Here is a 24,838-nt window from a genome sequence, read left to right as displayed (position 1 = left end):
TTGTAGGCAAAAGACCAATGAAATAGATCCCACCATTTTTCCCAGAGGGAAAGGAAAGCTACTGTTTTCTCCCCAAAAAGTATGAAACCTAGGGAACAAGGCAATCACTATTGCTTAATCTTCACACAAAACTAGAGGATAATTTCTAGCTGATTTACATACAATTAAAAATAAAAAAGGAGAGATCCTCAAACAGGGAAAGAAAAACCTATTTCCTAGGCATTGGGTTAACAGTGTGTTGTCACCAATTTTAATTGCATCGGTTTTAATGCATCGGTTTTCCATTTAGCCTTCCCCTGCTTTATTAACAGGGCAGACTCAGCAGAAACACACAAACTTGGGTTGTTTGTGTTCCAGGATAAGAACTTATGCCTGAGTAAAAGGTAAAGATGAAGAATCCTTAAGACAGAGCATACTTTCCACACCTTTGTGGCAAGCCTCCCAGCAATGCCATGCTGCTCCCTGTGCAAGGAGACCATCTGCTGGTGACAGTGAAATCTTAATACTGTTCTCTTTTCCTCAACACTGGTATTCTCCCTTTGTCAGAAGCTGACAGTCCTCTATCCAGTTAGGAGAGAAACTCCTTTTAAAAATTAACCAAATGTGGTTTTTTTTATTTGTTTCAAGTTTTTATTTAAATTCCAGTTAATACATAGTGTAATATCAGAATTAACCAAATGTTTTTTTTTTTTTTTAATTTTTTTTTTCAACGTTTATTTATTTTTGGGACAGAGAGAGACAGAGCATGAACGGGGGAGGGGCAGAGAGAGAGGGAGACACAGAATCGGAAACAGGCTCCAGGCTCTGAGCCATCAGCCCAGAGCCCGATGCGGGGCTCGAACTCACGGACCGCGAGATCGTGACCTGGCTGAAGTCGGACGCTTAACCGACTGCGCCACCCAGGCGCCCCCCAAATGTTTTTAAAAAGTTATTACTTGGTTGAAAAAAAGAAATCCTTCAAAACTCATCTTTCATCTTTTCTATACTTCTATTATAAAACATTATTCAAAGTAAACTCAGCTTCTATAAATTCCATCATTTTCTTAGAAAATCAGTATTTTCCCACATTTTTCTATTCGTTAGAATTAGTGGTTTCTATTCATTAGAATCTTATGTCATCACTAAGATTTAGCAAAGAATATGGATTTTAAAAATATTTACATTCTATGTTCCATTGTTTAGGTACTTATTGTTACAAACTCACTGGAGTTTCATTATATATTGGATATCCTTGGGGAGATGCTTAAGAACATTAAGTTCTAGAATGATGCTATACATGTAACATCCCTTGCCAAAATCTGTATTATGGAGGTTTCCCATATCAAAGAACAAAGCTATATATCATAAACTATACACCAACCATTTCAACCTCTATATGTAGTGACTCATAATGAATATAACTGGGGAGATGGCTAAGGAACATTTTAGGAATATTGGAAAGATACTATGCCTACATAACCCTTTAAAAAAATGTTTATTTTTGAGAGAAAGAGAACACACACAGGTTTGCACATGAGTAGGGGAGGGTCAAAGAGAGGGAGAGAGAGAATCCCAAGCAGGCTCTGGGACGGAGAGCCCGATATGGGGCTCGATCTCATAAACCATGAGATCATGACCTGAGCTGAAATCAAGAGTCCAACACCTAATGGACTGAGCCACCCATGTGCCCCTTACATAACCCTTTGAATGGGGACCTACACAGAATATTTCTTACACCCAATTCTGTCAAGGAAGATCAATTATATCATAGCAAAACTATAAACAATATACTCAACATTTAAACTCTAGATTAAGCTAGTCAAAATGAAAACTCAAAGTGAATGTAGATTTTTAATTTAAATTCACAAAACTACTTCCTCATTTTAAAAATGCCTCTTTAGGGGGCACCTGAGTGGCTCAGTTGGTTAAGTGTCTGACTTTGGCTCAGGCCATGATCTCACGGTTTGTGTGTTTGAGCCCCGCATCAGGCTTTGTGCTGCCAGTTCAGAGCCCGGAGCTTGCTTTGGATTCTGTATCTCTCTCTGTCTCTGCCCCTCCCCGCTCACACTCTGTCTGTCTCCCAAAAAATGAATAAACGTTAAAAAAAAAAAATTAAAAATGCCTCTTTAGGGATTTCTGGCTTCCACTAATGGGAGGAGTAGCTCCTAACAAACCAACCCTCCTGCAGATGACTATAAACTCTAAGGGGAAAAAAAATCAGCAAGGAAAAATACAAGGTATATATATTGAAGAAGAAGAACTAAAACTGTCTCTATTTACTGATAACATGATTTGTCCATGTAGAAAACCCCAAAGAATCTACCAAAAAAACTCTACTAGAATAATGGGAGATTTTCAAGGTCATAGGAATAGCCTTGACCGAACTCGAGCGGGGCAGGAGCAGAGAGAGAAGGAGACAAAGAATCTGAAGCAGGCTCCAGGCTCTGAGCTGTCAGCACAGAGCCTGAGGCAGGGCTCGAACTCATGAACCATGAGATCATGACTTGAGCCGAAGTTGGATACTTAACTGACTGAGCCACCCAGGTGACCCTCAAGGTCATAGGAATATCCTAATGTGGACTGCACTTAGTGAATTGCTTCCAAAGAATAGAGTTAAATAGAAAAAAGAAATGTGACTTTACAGGGAAGAAACTGACACATGATCTTAGGAAGGTGATTAAGGTAAACATCAAGGTAAAACATGTTAATAATAGGCACCACTGATATGATGTGTTGGGAACACTTCACCCCTGTTGTATTATTTAACACCAGTCTATCTAGGAGAAAAATAATCACAGAAATCCCAAATGGGAGACATTCTATAAAACACATGAAAAGTACTCCTGAAAACTGTCAAGATGGGAAAAACAGACTGAGAAACTGTCACAGACCAGAGGAGATATGACAACTAAATGTAATGTACTGTAAATCCCCCTGAGGAATCAGAGAAAAAGGGCATTAGTGGAAAAACTGGCGCAATCTGAATATAATCTGGAGCTTAGATGATAAACTAAATGCACCCATGCTGAGTGACAAATGTACCATGGTAATTGTTATGGGCTGAACTGTGCCCACCCCCCCTCCATTCATATGTTTAAGTCCTAACCCCCAGTACCGCTGAACTAATGGATGGATAAAACATGGCATATATTCCTAAATGCGATTTCACTCAGCAATAAAAAGGAACAAACTATGGATATGTGCTACAACATGGATGAACCTTAAAAACACGCTAAGTGATGAGGCACCTGGGTGGCTCAGTTAGTTAAGTGACCAACTTTAGCTCAGGTCATGATCTTGCCGTTTGTGAGTTCGAGCCCCGCACCGGGCTCTGTGCTGACAGCTCAGAGCCTGGAGCCTGCTTTGGATTCTGTGTCTCCCTCTCTCTCTTCCCCTTCTGTCTCACAGTCTCTCTCTCAAAAATAAATAAACCTGTAAAAACAAAACAAAAACACATGCTAAGTAAAACAAGTCAGTCACAAAAAGGCCCCACGCTATAGGATTCTATTTATATGAAATGCCCAAAACAGGCAAATCCATAGTATCAGACAGAAACTCGATTTATGGTTGCCAGGGAATGCAGGCAGGGGGAGGTACAGAGTGAGTACTAATACGTACAGTTTCTTTTTAGGGTAATGAAAATGTTCTAAAATTAGACTGTAGAGATGGGTGCACAATTTTGTGAATATACTAAGAAGTATTCAATCACACAATTTTAACAGGTGGACTTTATAATGTATGAATCTTAGCTCAACAAAGCAGTTTAAAAAACATAATAAAAAAAAAAAAGACCTCATCTGAAGGGGGGAAAAAAAAGTTTCAAAAATAAAGTTTCCCAAACTTTTACTTAATCAGTAAAACAAGAAATTTTATGGCTCAATGTTTTGGCTTTAGTGTTCTTAGCTACTCTTAAAACTATGTTCCCCTGGGTCGCCTGGGTGGCGCAGTCGGTTAAGCGTCCAACTTCAGCCAGGTCACAATCTCGTGGTCCGTGAGTTCGAGCCCCGCGTCGGGCTCTGGGCTGATGGCTCGGAGCCTGGAGCCTGTTTCCGATTCTGTGTCTCCCTCTCTCTCTGCCCCTCCCCCGTTCATGCTCTGTCTCTCTCTGTCCCACAAATAAACATTGAAAAAACAAACAAAAAAAAACTATGTTCCCAAATTCTAGTAAATACATTTTCCTCTTAATTTAAAATAATTTTTAAAGGACTGTTACAATGAGTTAAAGCAACTGTTCTAATCCTCACCAAAGGTCATAATCACCTCGGAGAACTTTAGAACCAACAATGACCAGAACCCCACTCCATAAAGATTTCGATTCAACTGGTCTAGGGAAAGATGTCAGTCAGCAGTGTTACTCCAGCAGTTTAAAGCTCTCCCATGGATTTAAGCATGCAGCCAGGATTGGGAATCGCCGATGTATTTTATTTTAACAGAATATGAAGCCGTGTTTAAAAAATCTTTTAGGTGAAGGCAGACCTTTTCTTAGGCAAAATAAAAAGCAGATATTTAAGAAAAATTTGTTTCTAGTCACACAACTATAAATAAGAAGCCACATAAAATACTAAATTAGTCATAAAACCAATTTAATTGAAGCTATAAAAAAAGAGGCAATATAATTGATAAAATAATTAGCAAAGAATATTTAGCATGTTTCAAAAGATTTAAAACGGGAGCAAGACACTTTACAAAAAGTTGTGTGGGAAATAAAATTCTTAAACTATAAGTAGAAATGTAACATTACAGAGTATCTTATAAAATACAAGGACAGAAATATAAAAGGGCTGTATATGCTCTAAATCTGAAAACTATTAATAGTGACTAGATATTTAGGTTTAAATGTACAGTTCCTGGGAATCAGAATCATATTACTATACACATCTTCCAAACCAGTAGGCAATATTTTCCAATTAACCATGAGTAGTATCATCTTCTACAAAGTCTTTGGCCATCTCTGCTGTGATCACATCAATATGACTAACCTGAAGAATAAATGTTAAAAACAAAGTCTGTTAAATCTTCAAGACAAAAATCAATGTTCTCACTGTATAGAGTAATATTTAAAACACATGGCCTATCACCTATAAATTTTATAAATCTAGACAAATGATTCTAAAACACTGACGGTAAGACTTTTTATAATGGTGTTTGTTCAGTACATTAGTTTATAAAATATTCTTCATTTTAATACTCTGAAGATCCAGGTAAGTACTAAGTACTACTGAGCCACATTTTTTCAGTTTTTACTATTTTGCTATTTCAAAGAATCTTGAGGCTGAAGAGATCAAGAAGAGCTACATGGGCAAAATACAAAGGAGTGTATCTAACTGTAAAAAGCTGTGCACTAAATAGACAAGACAGGAAGATACTGTCTCTTAATGCCAATGAAAATAAAATCAATGTAATGAATGCTATAAAACTAATTGCTAAACTTCGTAGGCATTTGAAGGAAAAGCTTTTTCTTTACAAACTCACTGTAAGAGAAGCAACAACCTTCTAGGTTTTCTTTCATGATTTAAGTAACGTAAAACAAGAATTTGACAAATATGAACTTAAATTTCATGTAAAAAAAATTTACCTTATTTCTAAACTTTACACCATAGAATTTGTCAGCTGACTCAAGCAGTTCAGGCCTAAAAGTAGTTGTAATAAATTGTGCATGTACGGCAAGTTCCATAATCATATCTGTAAAAAAGAAATAGTAACTTAATAAAACCCTTTTCTCAGTAGATCTGAACATTTAAATATTATTTGATTTTATTTTACGAAAGAGAGAGAGAGAGAGAGAGAGAGAGGGAGGGAGGGAGGGAGGGAAAGGGTAGGAGCACATGCGTAAGGGGGGAAGGGGGGCAGAGGGAGAGAGAGGGAGAGAATCCCAAACAGGCTCTATGCTCAGCGTTGATCTTGATGCTTGGATCATGACCTGAACCAAAATCAAGAGTTGGATGCTCAATCCACTAAGCCATCCAGGTGGCCTTAAGCAGATCTGAACATTTAAAAAACAACTATCTTTACTCTTTACCTAAAATCCAAAACAGCCTGTGATTTTATTTTTCATGCATACATCTGCAAACATTACCAACTTAATCTTTTAAATTAGGGGTAAATCTTTAGTCCACGAACTTACAGAATATGAAGTAGCAGCTACTTACCAACACAGTATTAAAAACATCAGAGCAAAACAAGCTTTCTCACAAAAAAAGAACAACCAGGGCACCTGCGTGGCTCAGTCCGTTGGGTATCTGACTTTGGCTCAGGTCGTGATCTCGTGGCTTGTGAGTTTAAGCCCAGAGACGGGCTCTGTGATGACAGCTTGGAGCCTGGAGCCTGGAGCCTGCTTTGGATTCTGTCTCACTCTCTCTGCCCCTCCCCTGCTCATGCACTGTCTCTAACATGAACAACAATAACAACAACAACAACCAAAGAACAACCTTCCCCTGCTGCCCACTTCTCCAAAGAGGTTTTGAGTTTACTAAAGATTAAATTTAGGTTTTTAAAATACAGAATCAACACTTTATGCCAGGGGCTATTCAAACATTAAGAAAAGCAAGTTTTAATATAAGAGACTTCTGTGTAAAGTTTAACTGAAGTTAGGATTTTCAACAGACTCCAAGAAACACGTTGGCTTTTCACAAAACTAAGCTTTGTAAAGTAGTCTAAAACTAAATTTTTAAAAACTTTTAAAAGAAATTTTATTTACTGAATATATACCCTGTCTAGTCCCAAGTATGTTAGGCAACAAGAAGTCACAATCAAAAGAGGCAAGCTATCATTAAGTTCTCGTCCAGTATAACCCAAAATTACCTGACACAGCCTTTCTGTGCTGGGCATCCAGAGCCTGGTCAATCTCATCAAACAGGTAAAAAGGAGCTGGGTCACATTTCTGAATGGCAAAAATCAGAGCAAGAGCTACCAAGGATTTCTGTCCACCGGAAAGCTGTTGCATTTCTCTCATTTCGCCTTGTTTTCCTGTAAATGATACCTAAAAAAAACCATTTAATTAGTAACCAAAAGGGGTAAAATCATAATCACCTCCTAAAATTAGGTCACATACAACAATGCACCAATTTAATCTATAAAACATTCTACAAATCCCACTATGGTAGTACTGAGGGAAACTGGATATAAAGGTTTGTTACCCTAATTCCAACTCCAGTGAACTGGTCGACTGATGGGACACTGCTTTGTGACCCAGAACCCCTCTCACTTTCACCGCTTCCTTCTCCTTCATCCTGAGACTGACTGCCCTCCACGTCTCCTTTCTTCATCACCAAAGTAGCTTTGCCACCAGGTACCAACTTCTGGAATACTTCACTGAAGTTCTTAGATACCTTAAAATGAAGGAATGAATAAGTGTCAATTCAAATATAAATTCTGCTTAGGTGGAACTGCACGTATTATTTCTTAAAGCAAAGACAAATATTTAAAAACAATCATAAATACTGTTTAATCTTAAAAACAAGAGTAACAAACTAAATTCTTTTAAGAGCTGCAGGATATTCTAGTTACTATGTCAGAAAACTGTATGCGGGGATTTGTTCATGTGTATTAGATCCACCTATCAGTGGAAAAAAAACCTTTAAAACCTTTGCAAACCGAATAATAAACTAAAAGCTGAAGTTTTTGTCTTGTGTACATATTAATTACAAAATAGAAACATACCTGTTTGAAAGTTAACTGAATAGCTTCATATTTTCGAAGTTCAAGTACATTCATCAGTTCCATGATTGATTTGTATCCCCTATCCAATTCTTCTTGTCGTTTTATTAACTTTTCTTTTTGCTCAGAGAAATTTACAAACTGATCTAAAGCTTTTTTGTTAACATGGCTGTACTTCTTCAATTCTGTGTTGCACTGTTCAAGTTTTCGAAACAGCTATAAAGAGGAAAAATGTATAAATAAATTCACATGCAGAGAAATCTGCAACAAGACTTCAAATTTAAAACCAAGAAGATTTACCTGTTTGAGGCTCAGCGTCTGGTACTTTTCAAATGCTTCCTGGGGAAGTGACCCAAGTTCACGAATTTTCTTCATGCACTCTTCTTTCTTCTTCAGCAGCATGCCTTGTCTATTTGTCATCTTTTCCAGTTCCTTAGTATCATGATTTATAGCATCCATGTGTTCTTTTTCCATATTTTTCCAGCGTTCCATACTCTTCTGAAGCTCCTTAATTCCAGCTTCTGTTTTATCAATGGAATTGTCCAAATCTAAAATGGGGGAAAAAAACAAATTAGGCCATAATACCTATTTTAAAGCTAGACTGTTATTTAACCAAAGATTTTAATGGCCAAATTTATCAAAATAAGTAGATTTTAGTTTTTCATAACGTTTGTTTAAATTTTACTGTGTAAATCTATGAAACACTTAATTCAGGACAAAATAGGAGTATACATTAGTCACTCAAGTATATTATTTCACATTATTGAATGTTTATAAAAAACTAAAAAAATAATTTTCTTCTCAGAAACTAGGTGATAAGAAACTAGTTCGGCTATTTCACACTTCTGGCAATAAAATTAATAATTACAGTCTCTCATAAAATTGTCACAAACATTTTCCAACAAAACAGAGATTATGATTTATAACCAACCCACTAAATTCCATCCACTATAAATTATTTATGCTGATGGAAAACAGAAAAAATATTAGTATATGCTTTTGCCTATTTGGGTATTTCATTGTGTAGTAAACAATTTTATCAAATAATCTAAATTTAACAAACTACAAAAAATTTTAATTTTTTAAAATGTTTATTTATTTTGAGAAAGAGCATGTAAGCAGGAAGGGGCAGAGAGAGAGAGGAAGAGAGAGAATCTGAAGCAGGCTATGTGCTGTCAGTGCAGAGCCCGACAAGGGGCTCAAACTCACGAACCATGAGATCATGACCTGAGCTGAAATCAAGAGCTGGATGCTTAACCAGCTGAACCACCCAGGCACCCCCCCAAAAATCTTTCTACTAAATAAAAATTCACCTTCTGATCGTGCCATAGTATCTTTTACTCTTTTATTGATTGCTTCAAGTTCTGAAGTTGTAGCAGTGAGAACAGTACCCCCTTCTGTCTCTCTCAGTTCATTAAGTTCCTGTAACATAAAAGGAACTTAAAACCATTAAACCACAAAATATGAATTCTGTTAGTTTCAAAATGTTATGACTTCAACAGTTTCTGATAGCGGTTATGTTGAATAAACATTCAAGAGAACTAGAAAGTACACTCTGTATAACTACAAATATTTACAATATCCATTAAAAGGGGGAAAAAAGTAATATAATTAGAAAATTTCTCAGCATGGGACTACTACTGAGAAAGCATTAATAACTAACATTTACTGATCACCTAGAATGTACCAGGATAATCATACACAACAGGCATTACTGTTATGCTTATTTTTCACGAGAGGAAACTGAGGCTTAGTAATATTAAAGTACTTGCTTGCACAAGATCATACATTAGATGGCAGTGCTAGAACTCCAACCCAGGGTAGGGGGGTCTTTCTGTCCCCAAAACACATGCTCTCAATCAGAGCCACTTGTGTGTAAGTACTTTCAAAAGGTTACAGTCATCAAAGAACCCTCAAAAAAGAATATACCTGTTCCACTTGGTCCAAGCGTTTTCTCAAATTCTCATTCAGGTATGTCTCCACTCGAGTAATAATACCTTCTAATTTAATTCTTTCATTCAGCAACTGTCTGTTTTCCTAGAAAAAAAAAAGTATTATTTGTCTACATAGGAATTCACATTTCCCACACAGGAATGCTGTTTATTTGCTGTCCTCTCCATTACTTGTGTTCAAATGAGCTGCAATCGAGTTTTACATCCTTCTAAAAAGCCCTATATTTTCTTCATTTTTCTCTCTTATCTATTCAGAATACTAAGGTTGTGTGCTTGGTTCTTTTTTCTTTTCTTTTTAAAGATTTTATTTTTAAGTTATCTTTATACCTAACATGGATTGAACTCACAACTCCAAGATCAAGAGTTATATGCTCTACTGACTGAGCCACTCAGGCACCCCAGCTTGGTTCTTTTTATAAGACATCTGCAAAAAATACTTTACCTACTTTTCATTTTTTGGACTTAGTGTTTACATCTCCATATTCAAAAATCAAATGCTATTAAAATGTTTAATCAAAACAATATTATTACATGTGTAGAAGTGGTCACATCAATAAGGACAGCAAAACTAACAAGTCAATCTTACTAATAATAACTGTACATTAAATAAGATGGAAGAGGGGGCGCCTGGGTGGCGCAGTCGGTTAAGCGTCCGACTTCAGCCAGGTCACGATCTCGCGGTCCGTGAGTTCGAGCCCCGCGTCAGGCTCTGGGCTGATGGCTCGGAGCCTGGAGCCTGTTTCCGATTCTGTGTCTCCCTCTCTCTCTGCCCCTCCCCCGTTCATGCTCTGTCTCTCTCTGTCCCCAAAAAAATAAATAAACGTTGAAAAACAAACAAACAAACAAACAAACAAACAAATAAATAAATAAATAAATAAGATGGAAGAAAATGAAGATTTCTTGCATAATCCTAACATATCCAGAATGCTTCAGAAAAACCTATTTACTCTTATGGATATTAGAAGTCCAAGTCTCACATACCTATCTTCTCAAGGTTCCTTTTTTTACAATCCCTTAGTAGCAAGAAACTTTCACAATAGCCAATTATTTTTTTTTTAATTTTTTTTTTTTTTAATGTTTATTTATTTTTGGGACAGAGAGAGACAGAGCATGAACGGGGGAGGGGCAGAGAGAGAGGGAGACACAGAATCGGAAACAGGCTCCAGGCTCTGAGCCATCAGCCCAGAGCCTGACGCGGGGCTCGAACCCACAGACCGCGAGATCGTGACCTGGCTGAAGTCGGACGCTTAACCGACTGCGCCACCCAGGCGCCCCCACAATAGCCAATTATTAATTAAAATTTCGTCAGTTGTACTTGCCTGCTGAAGTTGACGAATTTCATCATTGAGTGCGTCTACTCTCTTCTGATCTTCCAGACTAAGTTGAGAAAGCAAGTCCGTTCCTAGTTCTGCTTTCAATGATTCTCTGGTGGACTCCATAGCATGCAAACTTGCCTCCAAACTTTGTAAGCTACGTTGCTATGTGACAGATCATACATTTATTAATAATGGTATTAGTCCGTATTACTTACAATAGTGAAAAACTGAGAACAATCTATATTTGATGTTAAAGTGAACTAAATCATATCAACTCAAGTAACTATTAGGTATCCATTAAATTTGAATAGAACTAAATAGCAGTAAGAAAAATATTTATCATACAATACTATCAGGGTATGTGGAATAAATCATATTCCATGACCAAATTGTATAAAAATCTTCTTGAATATTAATAAGAACAAAAAGAAAAGACTGCTAGAATGTGTTAGGGTGGTATTGCTGGAAAAATTTTTTAAAAAACTGTTTAGTACTATTGATCATCTGAGCAGTTTTTGTCAAAACTGCTACAAGTTTCTGAGACATACATATTATCACTTGTAATTCAACAGTAATAGTTTAGTTTCTACCCTGTTTTAATATAATCTGGATAAAATGCAACCACATATTCAACTTCATAAGCAGTGCTTAATAGACAAAAATGATTACTGACGGGACAACCAATATAACACGTGGTCCACCCCAATTTTAAATAATTAAATCTGTAGTGAATGGGACATACTTACGAACCTTTGGCATAAAGGTTTTCTCTGACTGCTGCCTCTTCTCTTTGAGCATCTTCATTTCTGATAATATGCTATCTCGAGATGCTTTAAATTTCCTTTGCTGGGTCTCTATCTGCTGCATTTGGTTCATCAACTGATCAATTTCATTATTAATCCATATACAAGGCTAAGGAAAATGCGCTCTAAAAACATCTCTTAAAAACACTGTATCCCCTTCCTTTTCTTTACCTCCAAATAAAAGTTATTTCCTCAGATTTACGGACCATAACAATGCTGAATTAAATACTACACCAAACGTGTTTAATCATAAAGAAGCTTAAAACATTTCACCCCATGATTTCTCTCTCAAAATAACTTAGGTTTTCCTTAAAGTTACATATAAAATATATATATAAATATATACAAATTTATATATAATTTTACTTACATAATGTTTATAAATTTTATATATTACATATATGTATTTTATATATATTTCATATATATATTATATATGTTACATATATACAATAAATATATAAATTCTTGGGAAATCCGAGGAGAATCTAAATATTATCTTTTACATCTTTCATTCAAAAAATATTTACTGTGTCATCTATTATGTTTAAATCACCACATAAGGTAGTTATGTATGAAGAGGAGGCCTTGCCCAATGTAGACAAATAATACCACCTCACTGGATTATTAAATACAGAAGGTAGTGGATGTATGCTGTCAATATCCTCCTTTCTTAGTGTTTCCCCATGTTTTCTTTGTGCCAACATCTTACCAAATTTGGGCAGTTCTAAAGATGCTCTACAGACCCTTGGAGAGTCCAGACTAACATGTTTATTTACCTTTTTCTCTGTGCTGCTGCTTGCACTGATGACACAGAAGCTATAAAATCACTTAAAAAAACTGCCAGTTTCATTGAAGAATATCCCAATGATTCACTCACTCAGTAAAAATGATTGTTCTTGATGCTGGAATACCTATATACATATTTTTAAGTAATCTCTGCACTCAATGTGGGTCTTGCTGTTATGGAACAGCAGCTTTATTTAAAAGAACGGAAAATACTGTTTACTAAGACTTGGACTTTGACAGCCATTTCCTCCACTAATACTAAATCTGTATCAAATGATTCTGAAGTAGTAAAATCGAATGCACATTTTCAACCCCTATATTTAACTTCTTTGCAGTATAATGGTATTACTGATGCCCCCAACCCTTCTTCTTTGAAGCAATAACCTGGTTTTCCTTCTACAATTCTGATTGATCTTCTTCAGTTTCCTCTGTCCCCTTAAATTTTAGTGTACCTCAGGTTCTTTGCTCTCATAAACAGACTCACTGCTATTACCTATTTAATAGCTAATCAAAGAATCAATGTTAAAATAGTTTTTTCCCCGTCTTCAGGAGTTAGTAAGTTTTGACAAACAAGCTTCTATGCTTAAAGAAAAGTCAAATATGAAGAATCTTTTTCTCACTGTATGTATGTAAGAAAACACACCTAACATGCAAAAGATTATATATTCTAACCCAAACACAGTTCTCCATAGCAACACAGGACAAAAAGATATTTTCAATATTTCTGCGAAGGTTTTCATTGAGCTTTGCTTCAAGCTCACCTAGTTCTTCTTCTGCTTTTCTAACATCTTTCTGCAATTCAAGTCTAGATTTCCTTGTGTCGTAATAACCTCCAGTGAGAGCACCCCGATGACTAACTTGGTCACCTACAAACAAAGCATAAGAAAGGTAGATATTCTGTACAACAACTTCTTTATTCAATGATAAATTGATTTATAATCAAACAACTATTCTAAAGCTTTGTTTATTTAATGAAAATTAGAAGGGATTTAAGTCAGCCTGAAAAACTTTTCCTTTCCAACTGTTAAAATCTTTGTTTAAAAAATGTGCCTTCTAGGGGCACCTGGGTGGCTCAGTTGGTTAAGCATCTGACTTCAGCTCAGGTCATTATCTGTAGGCAGTTCAAGGATGTAGGCCCTGTCTCCGGTTCTGGGCTGACAGCTTAGAGCCTTGGGCCTGCTTCTAATTCTGTGTCTCCTTCTCTCTCTGCCCTTCCCCCACTCATGCTCTGTTTTTCTCTCTCTCTCAAAAATAAACATTAAAAAAAAAAAAGTGTGCCTTTTAGATGAGTCTGAACATCTGCCAGAAAGGAAAGAAGTGCTAATAAAAACTAATGGGGACATGTCAACAGGACACAGGACTTGGGAGCTTGGAATTCCTACTGGCCATATTTGGGAAAATTTGAACATCAAACAATAATGGCAATGCAGTAACACAATTAAAAAAAAAAAAGTCACGAATCACAGTGCTACTTAAAAAATAAAAAAAAAAAAAAGGGAAGGGGTTCTTCTTTACAGAAGAGTGACAGTTAGTAAATACAGAAACCTTGACGGAATTTAAGAATCCCCATTTGGAATCCCCTGGTGTATTAACTGAGTCAGGCAAGGGCTAGCAAAGGAAGCTAAACCATTAGAAAAAAAGTTGTCAAGGAACCTGATATTCATGTTTTCTTAAAGGATAGTCCCATATATCACTTACTAATTATGAAGAAGAAATGGTACCTTTATAACTCAGAGATTGCTACTGGTCAAACTTAGCATGATTAACAGTGGGACATTGTGTGATGCAAGAAGTATACACCTTGAATGTTTAAATTGAATCTAATGATGAGGAAGCAATAAGACAAATCCAGAAAATGGAAGATTCTATGAAAAAGTCAATTTCCTGAGGGTATGAGAGAACAGGAGGAGCTGTCCTATATTGAAAGAATCCAAACAGAAGACATTCCATGCATCCTTGATTAGATCCTGGACAGAAAAATATTTTGGGACAACTGGGGAAAATTTTACTGTAGATACTTTTTAGAGGATATTATTGGGTTAATGTTAAATTTCTTAGGTGTAACAGTTACGATACCTGTGGTCATTAAGGAGAATATCCTTACTCTTAGAAGATACACATACTTAACTTTAGAAATAAAGTATCATAACTGTATTTATTTTAAAACTTATTCTCAGAGGTAGTTCAAAATGAAAAAAATTGTCTATAGAGATAAAGCGGGGGGGGGGGGTTACTTTCTTTCATTAACATATAAATTATAAAGAGAAGGAAAAAAATTAAAAAATGAAGGCAGGTAAACTTATACACCAGAGGTTCGTAACCTAGACCCTAGACTTCATGGATAAAATTCAGGAAATCCATGACTTGGTAGGAAAAAAAAATTTACTTCTTTATTTTTATACTAACTTCAAAATGAAATTTACCAATTCCCTCTGTAACAAGAACTATAGTGCTAGTATCAGTACTTGTAACTTTGTTACCAGGAGAAATAACAGCTATTTTCTATATAACAGCTATAAGATTATACTTGCTGGAAATCTCAAAATATTGTTTACATGTATCAGTACTTCAAAATTAGATTCACTCACTGCTAAATCTTGTTTTTGAATACCTTCAAGAATAAATTACTATGTCATATTTGAAAAAATACTGTGATTACCATGCCAATACAGTTTCTTTAGTGATCCAAAGTATTTTATGCACTTAAAAACATTTTGAGAAAGGGTTCACAGACTTTACTCAAGAGCCAAAGAAGTCCACAGTGCAAAAAAGGTTAAGAACCCCTACTATAGACCAAATGATTACACTTAAGACAGACATCAACTAAATAAAATTGTGGAAACTGTTTGGACTCTGACTTAAACCAACTATTTAAAAATGACAAAGGCACATGATTTTGAAATACTTAAAACTAAAACTGAATTTATTTGTTCAAAGCCAAGAATTACTATTACAAACCTTCCAGGGTAATGCAGTCCATAGTGAAAGCACGTGCTAGCTGGGTTGAAACTTCCATGCTACGACAAATAAGTGTTTTCCCAAACACGTGTTTGAAAGCTTTGTCAAATCTGGGATTGTACCTCAGTTTACTTATCATAGGAATAGCATCCTAAAAATGAATATTTTGGTCAGCAAAAAGATCACAACACAGTTAATTAAAACATGCTAACAGAATTATGAATTACATCTTTATGAAATACAAAGAAACATAAATGCCTATTTGAAAACTATTTTCACTCTGAAGAAGTTAGAAAAATCATTCTACTGAAATATCTGGGAAACTGCATTCATGTACAGATTTTCAAGATCAGGGCATAGTGACAAAGAATTTAGTGGTTCCACAGTCAGTGGCACAAGTTCAAATCCTAGTTCTGACACTCACTAGATGTATACTTTGGACAAGCTGCTTAACTTCTCCATTTAATAGTTATTTCACCTACAAAACTGTGATAATAGTACCTTCTTAAGTTGTTAAGACCAGACAAACTAATAATATGTAAAACACACAGGACAGCATCTGTCACACAGAAAGGCCAAATAAATGTAAACTAATAGTATTTCCTCAAAATGCTTTCATTATATATATGTCTTAGATATTCAGAAAACAAAATTTTCTTTTACACTCTTCTAAACTGTTAGAAAAAGACTTATAATTTTCACATTAGGAAATATATCCTATACACAGAACAATGCAACAAATATGTTAAGCTTAAATCAATAATTATAAAGAGAACACCAATATAGCTACCATGGAAAACAAGAAATAAAACACTGCAGACACTTAGTAGTGTGGACCCTTTAAGAGAAGAAGAAAGAAGAAGAAAAAGCTGGACCCTTTAAGTAGCTTATAAGATTCTCACTGTTCCACCTAAGTTGTTATCATTCTCATAGACTTTCAGCTTTAACGTTAGGATAGAACCGTTGCGAATACATCAACATTCCAAAACCAAATAACCTCAAAGCAATTACATTTTTTTTTTTAAGAATTCTATCTGAGGAATATTTTTAATCCATTTATAAACGTATACTAGCAAGTAACAAAAGCAACATTATGCTTTCAGGTCCTATCATCTTGGTAGACATTTTTATTTTATTTATAAGTCATTTAAAAAGCATATTCAGAAAACTTAGAATATATTCACTTCAAACAATAGTTCCTCAGGAGTTTCTTCTTAATTTTGTCACCTGGGATACTCTCTCACAGTATCCTGTGCTTATGTATTTTAACATTTTATACATTTGCAATGATTTGTTTCATGTCTTGGCTGTGACCTGTCTCCCTTCCCATCCCTATGCTATATGGGAAGAAACCATGCTTATCTCACAGATCAGTGAATCCTAATGCACTGTGCCCGTGCACTAGCATGGACTAACCATGAGAAAAAATGACTTATTGAAAGGTAGACCTTCACACACACCAACTCACATTGGTCTCAGGATAGGCAGTATCCCTGACATCTAACTTGTTAAGAGGCAGAAAAGTGACCTCTCCAGGAAGATTCATTTTATTGAACTCCATCAAAATCTTCGTGCTGACTTCATCCGAATCAACAATGTGATAAAATAACCTTACAGGTAAACAAAACAAAACACATTTGTATTGCTAGACTTTAAAGTGCTATAAACATTTAAGCAAACAACTCAGTTTTTTTCTATGCAACCCAATTTGAACTGGGGTAGGGTGGGAGGGAAACTACTTAGAAAATTCCAATGGGGTTAGGGAGAGAACTACAATTAGGAACACTTAACGCCTACATCTTTAACCAGAAAGTTAAATAAGCAACTAGGATAAAAGGCAATGGGAGATATATTGTACTAAAACTCCAAAAAGCTTTTTATTCTTATTCCTTCTTTCCTTTAAAAATTCAAAATACCAAACAAAAACCTCACCTGTTGCCTGCAGTGACTTCCACGCATGTGTAGAAAGCAGGCTCACATTCGAAGTTATTCATCACAATGCCGTGATAGCCATTTTGAACATGCTGGTTTATTCCTTTCCTACGAAAGTGGTCCAGTACTTTGTTTATGCTGTCTATTCCATTTAAAATAGCCTGTTAAATTGTCAGAGGTAAAAATTTTTTAAATAATACTGCCAACGGCACCCCTCTGGTAAGAAATAAACCCATTACTCTACACGTTAAAAAATATTCCAGAGATTAAACTGAACACCCTCCCCAACAATACCTCACCCCCTTGAAAAATGCCAACTACATGAAATACTTTTATATTATGGGTTCTAGTCTATGATACTAATATTAAAAATAGGCTCTTCATCTAAACATCAAAAGTGCTAGAATTAATAGTATGGGTGGTAATAAGGCTGCTTAAACAAGACCCATCATTTCAAATTTATAGGACAAGTGATTTGCACTCTTATTTACTACCTGGAACCAATGACTTACAGCTTGAAAACTAATATTCTTGTGTAATAACTGGCTCATTGTAAAGTGAAGTAATGAAAAGAACCTGCCCACCTTTCCTGTTGCTGCTCTAAGAAGTTGCTGTTTCTTTTCAAGATCTTCTCTTTTAGCAGCAAGCGCTTGCTGTTCTGCATTCTCCTCTCTCCACAAATAACTGATCAATAAAAATTAGACTGTCTTTAATTATAAAAGCATTAAGAATAGGCACCAACAGTATATAATTGAGGATAAAATACTGAAAAAAAAATCAAACTTGAATAGTTCATTTATAACTTTTTTTTAGATTTTAAGTAATCTCTATACCCAACATGGGGCTTGAACTCACAACCCCGAGATTGAGTCACATGCTCCACCGACTGAACCAGACAAGGGTTGCTAGTTCATTTATGACTTAACGACCATTTAACACCCAGTAACTTGCATTACTCAAAAAAATTAAGGCATATTTTAGTCTATACTAACTTTCTTTCACTTTGTAATTCATCTTTCTTATTTTTTACTTCATAGTATTTTCTGTCCAGTTCTTCTACTCGAGCTTTGACTTCATTAAGATCCTGATCCAGTTTCTATGGAAATAAAAATAATTCAAATTTAAAAACCAATTTCATGAAAACTAATCCACAGCGACAGCAAGATCAGTTATTGTTGCTAGGGGATAACACAGGAGAGAGGAATGGGAGACATTTTGGGGTGATGAACAGGCTTGTTATCTTAATTGTCGTGATGATTTCATAGATGTAAACACATATCAAAACTTATCAAGTGGTACATTTTAAACACATGCAATTTATTGTATGCCAACTGTACCTTAATGAAGTTGTTAAAAAATCCAACTCTATTTTTTTAAAAATGTGTTTAGACAAGTGCACATCAAGAGAAAACATAAACCACAGAATGAATTACTCTATAAAATACTGCTAAAATAAACTTGCTCACTAATGATCTAAACCTTTCTACTTGCATAGTATACACCGCAGAATTTCAGAAGAAAAAATACATTCACAAATTCTCAAAATACCGCAGTCCATACTTTTCACACTACTCCCTCTACACATATACAATAGAACACAAGAGTTAGGATTATACTAAGAAGCAAAAAGTTATTCTACATAATGCAATCAGCACTATAATATTATATCTAGTATAAAGGTCAGACTTCATCAGTGGAAGGAGTGGCTGAAATACTGGAAAATAATGAAGTTCAAGCTTGAGAAAGAATGAATAAAAACTGAAAAATCTTCGCTCATCACCAGGCTGTTTCAAAAAGGCATTTGTTGAGGTTGTTTCCATGAACTCAAGAATAATACATTTTCTTCATTCCAAGAAAGGACATGTAGCTATCACAGCTAAAAACTATACTAATCAATTTCCAAATAACTAACTACTGGGATCAACTTGTGCTTTCCATTCCCTCCATAAAGTATCCTGACACTGGAATTTTGAGCCTAAGAGATATTTTCTATTACCCCTGATCACTTTTCTACCAGTTATTTGAAGTTTGTTTATTTATTTTGAGATAATGTGCATGTAAGCAGGGGAGGGGCAGAGACAGAGAGGAAGAGAGAGAATCCCAGGCAGGCTCTGTACTCTCAGCACAGAGCCCGAAGTGGGGCTCAATCTCACAAATCCATGAATCCAGAGATCATGAGCTGAAATCAAGAGTCGGACGCTCAACCTATTGAGCCTCCAGGGGCCCCACTACCAGTAATTTATGATTACAGAACCAGTTGTGTTTGCTCCCACTATGTTTTCATTTTGTTGTTTATGCTGTGATTACATTAAATATTAAACTGAGGATATGAAGACAAAGGAAAGAGCTGTTTCTTTAAAAACCTGATTCAGTTTTGGATATACTTAAAGATGACTCCCTAAAAACTGAATTAAATGGGGAAATTAACTCTAAAAGACCAGGGTAAATAACTATATAACACATAAATGCATGTATTAACATGTAATATAGTAGAATACATAGCAGAAATATAGCAGAAATAAGACTAGGGAACTGATCCACATTAAAAAAGAGAACAGAAACATGACATCTAAACGTAATGTATGATCCTAGACTTAACCCTGAATTCTGTTCTCATCCAACTTTAAGGAGAACTATATTTACATGTGTGGCTCATAACAAAAAAGTCCCTGGCAACTCCAATCACTACTCATACTCAAACATTGTGGACTCTACATCAAAAGACTGGTACGTACTCTGGTGGGGCGTGTTGATAATGGGAGAAGCTACTCGTGTGGGGCAGAAGGTACATGGTAAATCTCTGTACCTTCCTCTCAGTTTTGCTGTGAACCCAAAAATGCTCTAAGAAAGTAGTCTTAAAAAAAGAAAGATTGGAAAAAAAAAAAGATTAGTACATGAGCATACATTTGCCTGTTTAAACAAAATACTTAAGATATATATAAATATACGTATGTTTACATGTGCATAAATATGTGTATTACTCATAAAATATAAGTATACATATGTATTAAAATTTTACGGATTTATGGCTTTTCTGAAAAATCAAAAACCAATTGGGTGCAGATCTCATGGGTAAGAGGGTTCTTCTGTGTATGTACAGATATACCTATCTCACCCTATACTTACTTGTCCTAAACACTCCCTTCTCATCACTTCTATCACCCTCAAGTTATCTATATATAGCCACACATAACACTTACCTAAGCGTTTTCCCCCTTTCTCATTTTGAATGTCAGATCTTTTTTACTCTAGAAATGGTTTTATCTTCTACTTCAATTTTTAAGGAAATACTAAGTAAATATGTAAATAATGTTTAATTCATTTAGAAAATGTTGTAAAATCACCATTGCTTTAACAAAAAATATATTCTGTAGTAATTTTTAAATTGAAAGAGAACTGTGAAAGAATATAAAAATGGAAAAAAAATTTAAGTTATTCTGAAGTTGCATTTTAGACTTACCATGTTAAAATTAAGGGTAGTTCAGGTACATTCTACCAATTCATAAAAATATATTTTAAAATACACTCAATCTACATGAATACTCACGGATATGGAAAAAAAAACTTCCTTGAAAAGGAAAATTACCATATAAATATTAATTTATATGTATAAATATTGTTATACGTATAAATGTTAAAAAGTGCTGGTCTCTTTTTTTTTAATGTTTATTTTTGAGATAGAGACAGAATGTGAGAGGGGGAGGGCAGAGAGACAGGGACACACTATCGGGGCAGATTCCAGGCTCTGAGCTGTCAGCACAGAGCTGCATGTGGGGCTTGAACTCAGGAGCTGAGAGATTATGCCCTGAGCCAAAGTCAGATGCTCAACCAACTGAGCCACCCAGGCACCCCTGTGCTGGTCTTTTCTAAGTAAGTACCTGTGTCTTGTATATTTTAAGAATAGCAATGTAAACTGTTTGAAAATAAAACTTAACTAGATGAAACTTGTACACGTTTAGGTCTTCTGAAAGATTGTCACAAAGCAGCTATACAAGTTCTTACATTGTATTGCTCCAGGTTTTTCTCTTTATTTGCCTCAGTGTCTTCCAGATCCTTATGGATAGCAGCAATCTGTCTTTTCTTGTCATTAATAGCCTGATCTAACGACTTGAGTTCCTTTTTAATCCATTTATCCCTTTCTTCTTTTGATGTAAACTGGCTTCCTCGACCTTGCTTTGCATAAAGATCTGTTCTTTCCTGGGTAGCTTGGGCCAATCTATACAAGACAGAAGAAAAGAATGATTAAAAAGAAAAATAGGAAATAAGCAAGTTTAACTGCAATCGATATGTCAAGAATACATGGAGACAATAACCATTTTTTTAAATTCTATAAAAAAAATATAAAAAGGAACTGGTATCTAATAGAGCTCCTCGAACTAGTACTATATAATATACATTTTATTTTGAAAAGTCACAGTTAAAGGTGAAATAGCCCATATCCTAAAGATTTCAGGCAATGTATTTACTCCAGGTCTGAGTTAGTCACTAAATCTAGAGACAGTTCTAATAGCCTATCTCAGGAATTTTAAAAAATGCTCCAACTATATGTAACTATAGAAACACTTCCAACTCCTTACAATAAGACACTATCCAAGGTTAAGAGGCAAGGAAAAAAAAGGTTAAAAGGCAAGAGAAAGACAAAACATTTAAAACAAGTAAAATACAAATGTCTAGATTACATACAATCCTACCAAACGGCAGGGGGGTGTGGGGATCAGAAAAAAATGGGCAAAAGAAATAAATAATTCAACAAAATATAGGTGGCATAAAAACATACTAATGCCCTAAACCATGAAATGAGCAAAAGCTGGCATGTCCAACCTACAGCTAGATATGAAAATGTCTAGCTACTAAAACAACAGTGAAAAAAGGAAATAGGATGAAACATAGAATAAGATGTTGAGTGGGTAGAAAAACAAAAACAAAAACAAACATCATTCATGTTTTAAAAAGCCCAACAATATCTCACTATGTTGTCTCAGGTGAGTTAACTTCTCAGAGCCTCAAGTTTGTCAAACCTACAGCGATCTCCTAAAGTTTCTGAATAGAAAACAAATGTATGCAATATGTATACAATAACGCTTGGCCCACAACAGTTTTTTAATATAGCCTATTACTTTGAAATGGAATTTAACTTTTGCCCTCACTGTCTTAACTCATAACTATTTAGGTTTTATAGAGGAACTATGTAGAAAGTTAGAAATGTTGGTGAAAGAAATCCCATACCGAGCAATTCCTCGCTCTTCTTTTTCTTTCACACTGTTGAATTTAGGTTCTGTTTCTGCCAGTTCTTTCTGCTTTTCTTCTATTTTTTCAAGCAGCTTCTGCCTCTCTTTTAATAAGCGTTTCTGTAAATAAAGGAGAAGTACAAATGTAATCTTTTTTTAATTAAAAAAATTGTTAAGGTTTATTTTTGAGAGAGAGAGAGAGAGCGAGCAAGCAAGTGGAGGAGGGGCAGAGAGAGAGGGAGACACAGAATCCAAAGCAGGTTCCAGGCTCTGAGCTGTCAGCACAGAGCCCAACATGGGCGCGAACTCACAAACCGCGAGATCATGACCTGAGCCCAAGTCAGATGCTTAACCAACTGAGCCACCTAGGCACCCCAGTAAAAATGCAATCTTAAATTTTTAAAGATTTTGTGCTTAAGTCTAGCATAAAATATTTTCTCGTGAAAAGAAATCATGAGAAAACTGATCCTTCAACACAAAACTAATATTTATTTGCCTGTTTATTTAAAGATTTTATTAAGTAATCTCCATACCCAACATGGGGCTAGAACTCATAACCCTGAGATCAAGAGTTGCAGGCTCCACCAACTGAGCCAGACTGGCCTCCCACAAAGCTAATTTTTTTTTTTTTTTAAGTTTATTTATTTTTGAGACAGAGAGAGACAGAGCATGAACGGGGGAGGGTCAGAGAGAGAGGGAGACACAGAATCGGAAGCAGGCTCCAGGCTCTGAGCCATCAGCCCAGAGCCCGACGCAGGACTCGAACCCACGGACCGCGAGATTGTGACCTGAGCTGAAGTCGGACGCTTAACCGAATGAGCCACCCAGGCGCCCCCCACAAAGCTAATTTTTAAATGAAAGAAACAAGGAGACAGTACAGAGTTGCCACTTGAGTAGAAATTATTTTAATGTGCCACATCTTTTACAAAAATTCAAGCATACATCCTTGTCACAGAAAGAATGGTCTTCTGTAATTCCTATTCAACTGAATGTTTATGTCTTTAATTTTTAGTATTTTAACTCACCCTTTGTTCACTATTGCCAGCCAATTCATCTTGTAAGTCCTTGGCTTTAAGCTCCAACTTAGTCCTCTGCTTAATTTGTTCTTGTCTTTCAGCACTGAGCTGCTCCTTTTCTTCTTTCATAGCTGAAATTTTTGTTTTCAGCTCTCTAACTTGACGTTCAATATCCTAATCAAAAAGTATCAAATAGAAATGAGTCAGACAATTGAAAGTACAACAGCAGAGTTTGGACACCATTAGTTCTATCCCTTCTTTTTCTTTCAATTACACTTTCAGTACTATTCTGTCTTTCCAATACTCAATCTCAATGACATTCACTTCAAGTTACCATTTCATAATTCTGTTAATTTTGTTTAATGTTTAGAGAGACAGAACTTGAGCAGGGGAGGGGCAGAGAGAGAGAGGGAGAGACAGAATCTGAAGCAGGCTCCAGGCTGTCAGCACAGAACTTGATGTGGAGCTCAAACTCATGAGCCATGAGATCATGACCTGAGCTGAAGTTAGATGCTTAACCAACTGAGCCACCCACGAACCCCTTTAACTTTTTGTTTTTGTTTTTTTTTAAACCATTCCATAATTCTGGTACAAAAGGGGGTTTACTGTGGTCGAAAAATATAAGCTAACCTAAGCCTTGTTTATAATCTTACCTCCATTTTATCTCTCGCATCCTGCTGGGCATCTCTTAATTGTCTGGATTTTTCCCCACTAGTCTCTCGCTTAGCAGAAAGCTGGGGGAAGAAAAAAAAGCTGTAATTTCTAACTCATTTTATATTTGTTTCATACTTCACAACATAATAGTAAAATTTTAAAATATCTTCTAAAATAAAATCATTCACTTAAAGAGTTTTTATAAAACAATTTTTAGTGGTTTTAAGTAAAAAGTCCTTTAAGTATTACCTAAAGCAATTTCTGGACAAAATATCAGCAATACTATTTACAAAATACATTTTAAAAAGCCAACAAAAAAATTCTGAGGCTTTTTCTTTTTATTATCAAGTAAATCCTACCCACAACATGGGGCTCGAACTCACAACATGAACTCCAAGATCAGGAGTCCCATGCTCCCCACTGACTGAGCCAGCTAGGCACCCCTTCTTCATGAAGCTTTTAAAGGTGGCTGCCCTCATTTTGGTTTGTCTTGCATCACCACCTGATTATATTTCAGATGCAACTACAGCAAGGACCACACAGACCTAGGCATTT

At 35.6% G+C, this 24,838-nt stretch overlaps 1 protein-coding gene across 2 annotated transcripts in view; it reads right to left on the bottom strand.

Annotated features, from left to right (window-relative positions):
• Positions 1-4,545: 4,545 nt before the first annotated feature.
• Positions 4,546-24,838, bottom strand: part of SMC3 (structural maintenance of chromosomes 3) — a 43,528-nt gene continuing 23,235 nt past the window's right edge. Inside the window, exons 10-29 of one of the 2 annotated variants that reach the window (XM_040486403.1) lie at positions 24,283-24,363; positions 23,639-23,803; positions 22,612-22,733; positions 21,388-21,601; positions 18,378-18,481; positions 17,970-18,069; positions 17,386-17,546; positions 16,922-17,063; positions 15,454-15,604; positions 13,209-13,361; positions 11,654-11,805; positions 10,907-11,065; positions 9,565-9,672; positions 8,949-9,057; positions 7,936-8,183; positions 7,639-7,851; positions 7,116-7,307; positions 6,781-6,958; positions 5,555-5,661; positions 4,546-4,958 (exon numbers count right to left, since the gene is read on the bottom strand). In XM_040486403.1, coding sequence (XP_040342337.1) covers positions 4,887-4,958; positions 5,555-5,661; positions 6,781-6,958; positions 7,116-7,307; positions 7,639-7,851; positions 7,936-8,183; positions 8,949-9,057; positions 9,565-9,672; positions 10,907-11,065; positions 11,654-11,805; positions 13,209-13,361; positions 15,454-15,604; positions 16,922-17,063; positions 17,386-17,546; positions 17,970-18,069; positions 18,378-18,481; positions 21,388-21,601; positions 22,612-22,733; positions 23,639-23,803; positions 24,283-24,363 — 2,931 coding nt within the window. In that variant the 3' untranslated portion in view covers positions 4,546-4,886. The remainder of the gene's footprint in view (positions 4,959-5,554; positions 5,662-6,780; positions 6,959-7,115; positions 7,308-7,638; positions 7,852-7,935; positions 8,184-8,948; positions 9,058-9,564; positions 9,673-10,906; positions 11,066-11,653; positions 11,806-13,208; positions 13,362-15,453; positions 15,605-16,921; positions 17,064-17,385; positions 17,547-17,969; positions 18,070-18,377; positions 18,482-21,387; positions 21,602-22,611; positions 22,734-23,638; positions 23,804-24,282; positions 24,364-24,838) is intronic. The other variant, XM_040486404.1, reaches the window with a different exon arrangement.

Source organism: Herpailurus yagouaroundi, unplaced genomic scaffold (assembly GCF_014898765.1).
Source record: "Herpailurus yagouaroundi ecotype Mexico unplaced genomic scaffold, PumYag 163, whole genome shotgun sequence".
In the NCBI taxonomy this organism is placed as follows: domain Eukaryota; kingdom Metazoa; phylum Chordata; class Mammalia; order Carnivora; family Felidae; genus Herpailurus; species Herpailurus yagouaroundi.
Note: the sequence above shows the minus strand (reverse complement) of the source record. Positions and strands in the feature narration are given on the sequence as shown.